At 39.3% G+C, this 11201-nt stretch overlaps 1 protein-coding gene across 8 annotated transcripts in view; it reads right to left on the bottom strand.

Moving 5' to 3' along the window:
- Positions 1-360: 360 nt before the first annotated feature.
- The window catches only part of CTBP1 (C-terminal binding protein 1), a 236430-nt gene continuing 225589 nt past the window's right edge, over positions 361-11201 (bottom strand). For 4 of the 8 annotated variants that reach the window (XM_082282082.1, XM_082282089.1, XM_082282085.1 and 1 more), the window contains 3 exons: positions 10771-10898; positions 7479-7596; positions 361-1816 (listed from right to left, as the gene is read on the bottom strand). In XM_082282082.1, the coding sequence (XP_082138208.1) occupies positions 1630-1816; positions 7479-7596; positions 10771-10898 (433 nt within the window). In that variant the 3' untranslated portion in view covers positions 361-1629. The remainder of the gene's footprint in view (positions 1817-7478; positions 7597-10770; positions 10899-11201) is intronic. The other 4 variants (XM_082282083.1, XM_082282086.1, XM_082282084.1 and 1 more) reach the window with 2 other exon arrangements.

The following is an 11201-nucleotide window of genomic DNA, read 5'->3' as shown; positions in this document are numbered from 1 at the left end:
AGCTCCCCAACCTTAGCTGGGTGCCCTGCTCAGCCTAACAGCGAAAAAAGACAAGAGACCACCACCAAGAAGGTTCATGTCCAGGTTCACTTTTGCCCACCATGAATTTCCCTCCTGAAGCAGCTGAACTTTTGTCTTGTTTTTTTTTTAACTTTATAGGGATGAAGGACAGTCTTACCCAGAAGCACAGGAAAGGTTGGAACAGCATCCAGCTGGAATGTGACCTGCCTTGAACACACTTCTGCCTGTGCTCAAAGAAACAAACGCCTTCAATATAGCAAATACAATTACATCCTGCTGCACCCTTCCATCATCACAGAAACAAATAAAACAATGGACACTTCTCATGTTGGACTTCGGCAAAAGACATTTATTATTATTATTACTGTTGTTGTTGTGTTGCTGTTGAACCTCCTCTGCTCTGCCCACAGTGGTGGCATAAATGCTGTTACCACATTGTAGCTGATGATGCCGGTGTACAAATCAAAATCCATCTTAATTTCAAACTCCATTAGAAACACAGGAAAAAAGATCAACATTTACGAAATGTAAAGGGAAAAATGGTATGGAAAGAATTTTTTTTTTTTATTTTTCAAGCTTCCAAGACAGTATTACAAACAACAGAGAGCAAAGTAAAGCTAGAAATGAAATACTTGACAGCATCTGTTTAAAAATTACAGCTAAGAAACCTAATAAAAGTTGAATAAACAGTTACTAGAAATAAAAATTTTTACACGTATGATATTTGTCTGGGATTTTTATTTCTTTAAAATAATTCATACAAATGGTTACAGTCACAAACATGATTTTAACCAAAAATATTGCTAGCCTACCACATTACCAGGAAGGAATCAATGTAGGCAATGAAATGCTGCTACTTTTCAGTAGTCTAGTGCCTTTTCCAGATACCACCAATAATATATACTTTAACTGGTGACAAAAAGCACAATGCTCGTTTATACAAAACCTTTTTTTTTTCCTCAAAATCTCTTTGCAAGGTTGTCTTCATTTTGAAATAAGGGAATTCATGCCAAAATTAGGAGAAACTGTTTTTCTTTTGTTTACTAAATTATTCTAAAAAATAAGACAAGCAGGTAGAAAAAACAATGCACTGTGTGGCGTAGAAAGAAAAATGGGAAAAATTCATTGTCCTGAGAAGTTTGCCAACTGCCTCATTTTTGGGCATGTTTGAAAATATAAAAGAAAGGATTTTTAATCTCAAAACTGGTTTGTTGAATGCCTCCCTTATGTTTTTCCTTGTTGACAGCTAAGCAAACAAACCCTTTTTAATGTTCTAGAAACTGTACACAGACAAGTACATTCATGATATAATTAACTACTAACTTCTCTTGCTTAACAAAGAACCCATAGGACACAGAAACAGTGAATCAGTCCACTGGACAGGGACAAACTACAATTTATACGGAGGAAAAAATGTTTCCAAATCTTCTTTTTGTCTCCCACCTTTTCCTTTTATACTGTATATTGGACCAGTTTCTAAACCAATAATCGTCTCCTCCTGTAAGTTCATGGTTTTGCCTTTCATCAAAATCCAGGGTTTTGCTTTGTGTTGTGTTGTTTTCCACGTGCTGCAGTTGAAGTCTCCGATGTTGGGAATGCTGTTGTAGGCTACAATTGGTCGCTCGGGTGGTCTCTATCAGCTTCTGGTTTGACAGTTTGGCCGGGGGAAGGAGCATGGGGCGGGTGGGCTACAGCAGGGAGGCCGTGTGATAAAGACATGGGGTTGGGGACTATTCCTTCTACTGCTGCAGGTATGCCAGTGGAAGCCACGCTTACAACGCCCGGGGGATACCTGCTGGGAGGAGAAAAGGAGCAGACATTACAACCAGCAGGTGACTGAGCAGAGAGCCCACCCTGCCTAGAGCTACAGAGATGCTTTTGTTTTCAAAGCAGTTAAGAGACAGGGAGTTAAGCTCCAGGTGAGATGCCACATGCAGATGCTGCTACATCAAGCAAGGGATGCTGTATTTTAACCAAAAGAGACATGAAAGTTTGCCAGATTGTTTCTTCAGATTTAATAGCGTGAGTAACAGCACAGCAAAGGAAACCACCTGAAAGTTTTGCTCCTTTCAAAGCATAACCTCAACAGGAAGTAATTCCAGCTGGGTCCAAGCAATATCTGTTCTCTATGATTTTCCCTCTGGTTAGCCTTTGGGGATTTTCTTCTCTTTCATTCTCATGTAGGAATTTAAAATTTTCATTGTTGTAGTTTGAAAAAAGTGTTTCTTTAAACTGTTTTTGCAGTCTTAGCTTCTGACAGCTCCCTAAAAAAGCCATGACACCCACACACTTGTAAGATGACAAACTCAAACCTATTGCACCTGAGTAACTTTTTCAGCATCAAACTTGCCACTGCACTGGTCCAGAAGAGAACCAGTACCAGTTACAGAGGACAAGTGCTTCAGGCAGACTGCAAGAAAGAGAGATGCAAACACAGAATTTATGGATGGTTTTAAAGATTTCTTACTCTATCTGGATAAACACCAAGGCCTAAATATTTTATGCATTCAACAAAAGAATCACCCTCTGATTCAGCTCCATTTTATGATGGCTCTGATGTTATCAGGCTAAAAAAGTCTTGCAAATCTACTGTTCCAATCCCAAAGTTCAGATGTAATTGATGAACACTGGTATTTCCCAGTGCTGTATATAAACAACAGCTACACGTGGATTTAATAAAAATATGTTTTCTTCTTAGTCAAAGACCTCGATACCTATTTGCAAGTTGTGTCATACTGGCCACTTACCACTGACCCTTTGCTTCCACCCTCCTCATCATAAAGCTGCAAACTCATCCCTCATTTCCCTCATTCTCTCCCGCTGTACTCTGCTCACCCAAGCATCCTGGTGAGAGCATTATCCATTTGAAACCCTGAACACAGAAACTACCACTCACTGCAGCTTTTGCTACCCAGGTATTTACTCAGAACTACATGGGACAAAAGGCACTTGTCTTGTCAAGCTTTTTCAAATATCACATTATTTTGCTGTCGATTTTCTTCTCATCAGAGTTCAATGCATCAGGGAATTTCACCCATTTCTGCACATCTTTTCCATGGTAATATGTGTCTGTGCTGCTCATCCCAAGTTCCCTCGAACTAACAGAAAATTAGTGCAGAACTTAGGCAAGGCTCAGGAGAAAAAAGCTGGATGCAAGCAGTGACTTGTTCTTTTTGCTTCCACCACAGAAACATCATGGGAACTGCTTTCTGCAAACATGGAGCCAGAGGGGCTCTGCAGGACTGACATGGCACAGGGACACCATACACTGGTCTGGCCATCTTGGGAAAGACTCCTACACACAACACTGACAGAAATCTGGGATGGGTAACGAGGATGTGACAGATCACACCACCTGTAGGCCACGTAACTTTGTTCCCAATTGTACACGTATTTACAGGGCTTCCTATGCTAATTCATTTTCCACAGAGGTTCCTTAGAATTAATTTGCAGCTGTTAATGGAATTAGTTGCTTGTTTCAGTAACTCCATTGGAATCTTATTAATCAAATTTGCTTCAATTCCTATATAAACTGTCAGTATTGTTTTACTTACTCAAATTTAATTTTGAACCAGCTTATCTGTTATTCTAGGTGCTTTGCAAAACACAGTGTGACATAAATTTCCATTTAAAAGTCCAACACTGCAGCTGTTCTCAACACAATCTCTACTTTCAAACAACATATTTCCTGAGTATCAACACACCAGAGATGGAAAAAAATCAAGGAGAGAGCAACTTCTGCAACTGTCTTCTCCTCTGGAAGAAAAGCTAGAGCCTCCACTCATGAAAATGGACAGTGCTGAAAATCAGGAGCACTAAGAGTTACCTGACAAGCACATTAAACATTTCAAACTGCACATCTGTAATTCTATTCTGACTCCAAATATCCTTTCTGTATAGAAGGACATTCCCATTGGACACCAGGTTATGATCACCAGGATTCTACTTGCCAGCACCTCACCTCACCACAGGTACAGGTTTCCTACAGACTTTTAGTAACATCCAGAGGTCCTACAACTGTTCATTTTGTCCTAAAGCTATACAGTAGCAGCAGCCAAAATACAGATAACATACTGCTCTACAGAAACTGTATTTTACTGGACAACTCCTAACCCTAATTTGCAATCCTCTTTTTGTAATTTTTGTCCCTTTTTACTTCAGTGTTGCTCACATCCTTTCTCTGAAAGGATGGCACATAAACTCACGTCTCTACCCATATCTGTTCTATATACCTTTCCCTTTTCTTGCTACTTACTGCTTCTCTATTCTTCCCATTTTTTCTATTCTTAGCCAGCAAATACATCCTCTCCAGCATTTCATGAAGTTCCTCTCTATCTTCCTCCCCTGGCAGCAGTAAGTTGAAATGTTTTCCAGGTAAAATGTCCACTGAATTAAATTTTTGTGAAAGCAGAAGTGAGCAATCAGTTACACCTCTTCTGTTAATTCATACTCTTCCATCCCCTTCCCCCATGTAGTCTCAACTTAGGAGGAAAAATACAGTAGCCCTCTTAATTACAGCAGATGAGCAACTTCAACTTCTACATTAACCTCCTGTATCTTTTGAACTGCAAAAGCACTTTGAACTTGCTATGTTAAGCTCTGTTCAAGAAACTGAATCTGTCCTAAAGGAGGTTAAATTTTTAAGTCCATGCTGTTATCATGCACTGAGTCTGAAAATCACCACTGAAGTACCTCAACACGAAATAACTCCTGAATTAGCAATATCCAGCTATTCTCATCCAAGTACCTCTCAGTAACCAGATACTCACAGAATCATGGAATGGTTTGGGTTAAAAGGGACCTTAAAGACCATGTTGCAACTCCCTGCCATGGGCAGGGACACGTTCCCCTAGACCAGGCTGCTCAGAGCCATATCTACCCTTATCTCCTATCTGTTAGGAGGCAGGAAGATGTGTGGAAATGTCTATAAATGGTACAATCACTGTCCCTGGCTGTTCAATTTCTCTGTGCCTATGACCTGCCTGCTCTGTGACACAGGAAATGGCAGGGGGTTATTTCACAGGCAGCTCGGTAACAAATACACAGCAATAACACAAGATCAGGGTATGTTATGCTGCTTCACCAAGCCCACTGAAAATAACTCCTTCTCAGGAGTACTGTTGATCTTTACCCATGGGATAGGTCCTGTTTGCATGACCTTTTGTGTTGATAGGGTGTCTTCCATTTTACGCAGTAAATGGTTTTGCTTTCCCCAGAATATGATGATATTCAGATTATCTAGATTACATTGTGCTGACTAATGCTCAATGTTCTTGGCTTGTGATAATGTCTGATAATTTGAGATTTCTGCCCTACATCAAAATACAGGTGAATTATACACCCAGAAAAAACCAGCCTTGTTAGTTTTAGTACACCAAGAGATACCTGCATTTTTTAACATATAAATTATTATCCCAGGTCTTATCTTCTAATGCAATTACATGAATATGATACAGTTATTAGCACACCTGAAACATCATACAGTCTGTGAAAGACTCCAGAACTCACTTAGCTGAACACAATCTTGGATTGCAAAGAAAAGACGGAAAACTTTGGTTTGAACAATCAATCCAAATACTTTACTTAATCCAGGTAGGAATGAAGCATCAGCAAACACTGCTATTGAAACCAATTTCTTCATAAAACCTGAGCTTCACGTGATGCATATTTTGCACTTCACATAATAACAACTCCTTCATCCACATTCAAACACTTTTCTACTGCCCCTCCAAAAAGTTTTTAATATTTATTGTATAACTATTAACTCCTGCCTCAAAATTCCCAAAATTAGTCTTATTTTGCATTTGAAAATAATTAAATCATAATTTTACAATTCATTTTCTTTATTGAAAAAACTGACTGAAATAATGTCTTAAAAAGCCACTCAGTACTGTGTTTATCCTGCTTAAATTGAACACATATGGTCTTTACCTTGTAAATCATTAACTCCCCAAACATTCCTAGGTTAAAATTAATTTCTGGCTGCAAAGCCTGCTTCTGCTGGACTTGTGACCCCCAAAATGAGAACAAAAACCTGCATTTTATTTGGGCATGGACCCCTGTTCCTAACTGCCATGACAGAGTTTGAGTTATTACCTCCTGTCCAGCAACACCTGCCTATAAACCCCAATTACATTCGGCCATACCCTCACTACTCCAAACTGAAGTCCATGAAACCAGATGCTGTGTGGAGAAGAACACATGTGCCTGAGCTTCTCATTTAAGCAAATAAAACACCCTTCTTAGATATTTAGGGCTATGGGTATACTTCCAGAAATAAACAGCTTCAAGTTATGTGATCACCAAATCCAAGTTATCCTTTTCCCTTAGTGCACTTATGGTTCCTGATAAGGAGACTGTGGCAGAGGATGGTGACACTCATCCCTGACACCTCTCCAACACTTTCTGATGAGACTGTTCCAAGTCACTGAAACAGGATAACTTTGCTTCACTTCTCAGCAGGGCACAGCTGGGTTCCCATGTGGAGTAAGACAAAACCAGGAATCCCCCCTCTATTAAAAGTATGGGGAGTCCTACTAAAGAAGAACAAGGTAAAGTAGATGAAGGACAGCTGAAGAAGGACAGTGGAAAGATCAGGATAAAGAGGTATGACAACATAATGAGAGCACTGCACTGTCCCTTTCCTCAAGGCATTGAGGGAAGCAGGCATTTGTAGCTTTCTCCACCACTTTCATCCTACTTATGTGTAAATATCATACTGAAAAATAAAAAAAACTGCAGATGTTTTTCATAAATAAAAATTGTCTGAAGCTGGCTACTAGGAAGAATCTGCTGCTATAATAGCTGCTAGGGATAAAGGGATAGAGAAAGACTCTCAAGCAAACAAAATAACTAAGGAATGTGCACGTTAGATGTAAAAAATGGTCCCCTTCTATTAATTATTAAGACCTGCTTTCACAGTTGACTGAGAATACACAGATCAAGCCACTCAAATGCTTCTGCTAAAAAATTAGACATATAATTAAGAAAAAGCTATTTTAAACATATTTTCATAATCACCACAGGCTGTTCCACTGTTTTCAATACTGAGTTACTTGTTCTCTCTTGTGTCTGGAGGCCACAAAACAACCTAAGTTTATTACTGAAAGTCTTTCTGTAACCTACAGCTGCATCATTACCTCGAGCAAAGGAGCATAAAACTTCCACTGTGACACTGGAGATGACCAGAATTATTTTACTTTAATATACAAACAAATGTATATTGTTCACATACTAACCCAACAAAAAAAGACTGTAAGAGGATTGATATTTAGACACAGCATCACTGACATCAATAGCAAAACATGATTACTCCCCTGAACACAACAATTACAAAAACAACGTAGCTGGTGTGTAATCCAAAGCACTTCATTCATTATTAGGAAGGTCTTTTATCTATTCTTGAATACCTACACTGAATTATGGAGGTATTTCTTCTACCTCTTCAGCACACTTACCTGTATGCAGCACCATTAAGCTCTGGATGAACAACTCCAGGGTCCATGCTGGCCCAATGTGTAGCTGCAGTCAAGTGATCTTTGTTAACACAGTTTTTCAGACTGTCTGGAATACGACCTAAGATGAAGCAAGGAAGAGAAAATAAAAATGTATACAAACTGTGTGCCTTATACTCTTAGTATGTCTGTGTTAAGAATACTTAGAAATATTTGCATATTTAAATCAATACAAAAAATGACACAAAGAGCTTGTTTCTGATTCTTGCTGTATCTATTTGTCTGGGACTCAGGCAATAATGTCTGAAATGCTCTGCTTAATTTTCATTTCCCTGTCTCTCTTTATCTCTTGTACACAGGGTTTCAATAAAACCAAAACCAGTAAGATTAATCTTTCCAAGAAGCTGTAACTTAAATATAGAGCATAGCTACCAATCAAATTCAGTAATTTAGCTGCCTACTCTCTGTCCTTAACATCACTTTCCTCCTTTTCCTTCCACCTGTACCAGCAATTAGAAACACCTAATGAAAAATACAGAATTCTGAATGGAATTGTGCCATAAACCTGAATATGACCAACACTTATTCCCTGTCCTCCTTATCTTTCCCTTCTTTATCTAAACTGCTCTTCACTTTTATTTACTGCAATGTATCAGCCATCCCTTTCATTCCTACATAAAATGAAAATACACCAGAATGACCCTTCTTCATTTCTTCAAAACTTTTCCTTAACCTCTGAAATACAACTGAAGTTTTAAGACTGGAAAATCTGTCAGCCTGATTCAGCACATACTGGACAAGCCTGTGACTGTCTTCTGCAGAACTATGTCCAGCCCTGCAACAAATGACCTGAGCAGATCCAACACGTATTTTCTTCATAGCAATAGGAATGTTTCCACCTATTTTAACAGGAGAGAGACCAACTAGAGCACGTGTTTTTTCTGACATCTGTTTTAATGTGTCTTTATTGAAGTTCATTTTTACAGTGCATTTCCACATAGAGGGGTAGAAAGAGAGAATTTTGAGTCCACCCCTGCTACTGCTGGCAATGGTACTCCACAAACCCTGTCAAAAACTGACCATGCTCCATCATTAAAGAATTCAGCCTTCTGTCTCCAGCTTCCTTCTGGAAATTTGGTTAAGGACTTCACTATCTTTGCCTGCTCTTTCTATCCATCAGCCTGGCCTGTAGGATGGGACTGTAAAAAACCCCGTCACAAAACTGCTTTTTGTGCAGTGCATACCATCAAATAGGTGTTACTCCATGACTTCAGCTGATGTCCCTGAACCTGTCACATCTCCTGTGCACAAGCTGAGAGGGCTTCTAGCTCAATACTGAACAAGGTGAAATATATGCCCCATTATGGGTGAATTCCAACCATCTAGAAATCATCTTTGAAACGTAGCTGAAATATACATCCATCTAAACTTCTGCCAGAACTGTCCACAAACAGTATATTTCTTCTTCTGATGCTTACCCTTTTCAATCCTGTCATCCTCTTTGCCCCCCTCCTTCTTCATTTTGCTAATTTCTGTAGACATGCTCTACTAGTCTCCCATGCTTGCCTTCCTGTTACTTCCATTCCAGTGGTCCTCTTTATTTCATACTTGGAATGCTTTCAAGTTTAAAAATACACTCCAAGGTATTTAATCTCTGCTGATTACTTCTATTTTACACATCACAACATCATTGACTTTAAAGCAACAGCAGAAACACTTAACATTTTTATTGTCAGATGGTAGTCATAGCCTTCATTCCTACACTTCACACCTTTTTCCAATTATTCTCCCTCTCTACACCCTCTCTTCTTTATGCTCCCCTATGGCTTTCATACATCCAGCTTTATCCCACATTTCCTGTATCTTTCCTACGTTTGTTTCACTGCAATTCAATGTCATTCTCACCTCCTTAATGCTGGTCTCAGTTTGATCTTACTAAAAACCATATGCAAACACTGAAGTGCTGACAGCTTCGATATAAATCAATGATACAGACCTCTGAGAGCACCATCACACACTTGAAGGAACTGTAGATCTGCCTTCCTAGGCACATATGCTTGGGCTACTCCACAAATTTAACAAAAAACTAGCTCTGGATTGCTGGCTCTTCTTTAGTTTTCAGTCCATAGCCTATTAATGCCAATTTGCACATCAATCCTCCCCCAGGCATGTATCAGATGCTGGTTTGTGCAGTCTCTCAAGAGAGCAGGCAGCAGTTATTGAACACCCTAACAAACAAATGTATCACTAGAGTTCTGGAGTACAGCCACAAGGACCTGATCCAGCAAAGAGATGGTCAGGCTCTTCAGGTCACCTCTAAAACAGAGTGAAATTGTCCAGTAAAGGACAATTCAGATCAGGAGTTTAAAAGGCACCTTTAATTAGCAGCCAGAGGAGAATCTTCTTTCTTTACAGGCTATAAATGAAACTAAATTGCCAGGCCTCTCTAGGCACAAGCCAGAGGGAAGGCTACTGCCAGTACTTTTTGTGTAACAGAGCAATGTGTTGGCACTGAACTACTCTCAAGGTGACACAGATGGCCCTGCATGTCTGCAGAGCATTCAGACTATATCGCCAAGGGGGACACAGCAAAGTCCAACTAAAGAGAAAACATTAGTGCTTAATGAATCATTTTCCAGTATGAAAATCCTTCCTTTTATTTTAGGCTACAAGGGATTCAAACCCATGCCAAATGGCTCAGTCCTCTCATTTTATTTATTAGCAGTGCATGTTCGAGACGTAGCTGTTTTCTCTTATGTGAGCAGTTTACAATTACATGGCAGTTACATAACAAAGACACTCTGCCCTTTAAAATGCCAGACTTCTTTAGCAAGGCTTTAAAGAGGTGAATATCCAAAATAGAATAACCTGCCAACAAAATACTGAAAACTTTACGTAGAGAACTGCTCATGACAAGTATAAGGGAGCATCTAGGAAAAGCTAAGGAAGATACCAGCAGTACCAGGAGGACTTGCAGTCAAATCCATCAAATGGTTAATAGTTACACGCAACAAAGGAAAAAAGGAGAAGATTTTTCACATATAAATACATTTCTCTTACATGAAAAAGTACTTATTTCGCAGTGTCTGCCTTCCCTTTGTAATTGCAAAAAAACTCCAAAATTACTTGGTCCAGTTCTGAGAACAGACTTAGCGGGCATTTGCTCATTTCTGTGTTCCAAATATTAGAAACAAAACCCAAGGCTGCCTCTTTTCAGCATCTTTCAAGACTGAAGAAATAGGTTTCTTAAAAATAACTACACAGTGAAGGAGCTAATAATAATGTGAGTCAGTACCTGTGATCGCCCTTCGGATCTCTCGTGCTGCTTCCTCCCGCATCTCAATTGAGGCTTGTTCACTATACCAGGCTGCATGTGGGGTACAGATCAGGTTTGGTGCATCCTTCAAGGGGCCCTGACTAAAGCTAAATGAAAATTTAAAACAAGATCAAATGACAAAAAAATATTGGGGTGCAAGGGGAAAGCAGGGAGGGAATCCAGATGGATTTGTACATACACAGATTAATTTCTACAACAGAAAAGAACGGCATTTCTATTCTTTACTGAGTTTGTTTATAGTTCTGTCTGTTAATTAAATGTACTACTCATGGTATAAATAAGCAACAATCACTTTTTATAGACTCAAAGGATAGAACTTAAGTATAGCAGCAACATTAGCTTCTGTCCAATGCACTTATTGTAACTACAGCACTGCCACTCCAGTTTTG

Source organism: Coloeus monedula, assembly GCF_965178545.1.
Source record: "Coloeus monedula genome assembly, chromosome: 5".
Classification (NCBI taxonomy): Eukaryota; Metazoa; Chordata; class Aves; order Passeriformes; family Corvidae; genus Coloeus; species Coloeus monedula.
This window is presented reverse-complemented; position numbering and strand designations above follow the sequence as displayed.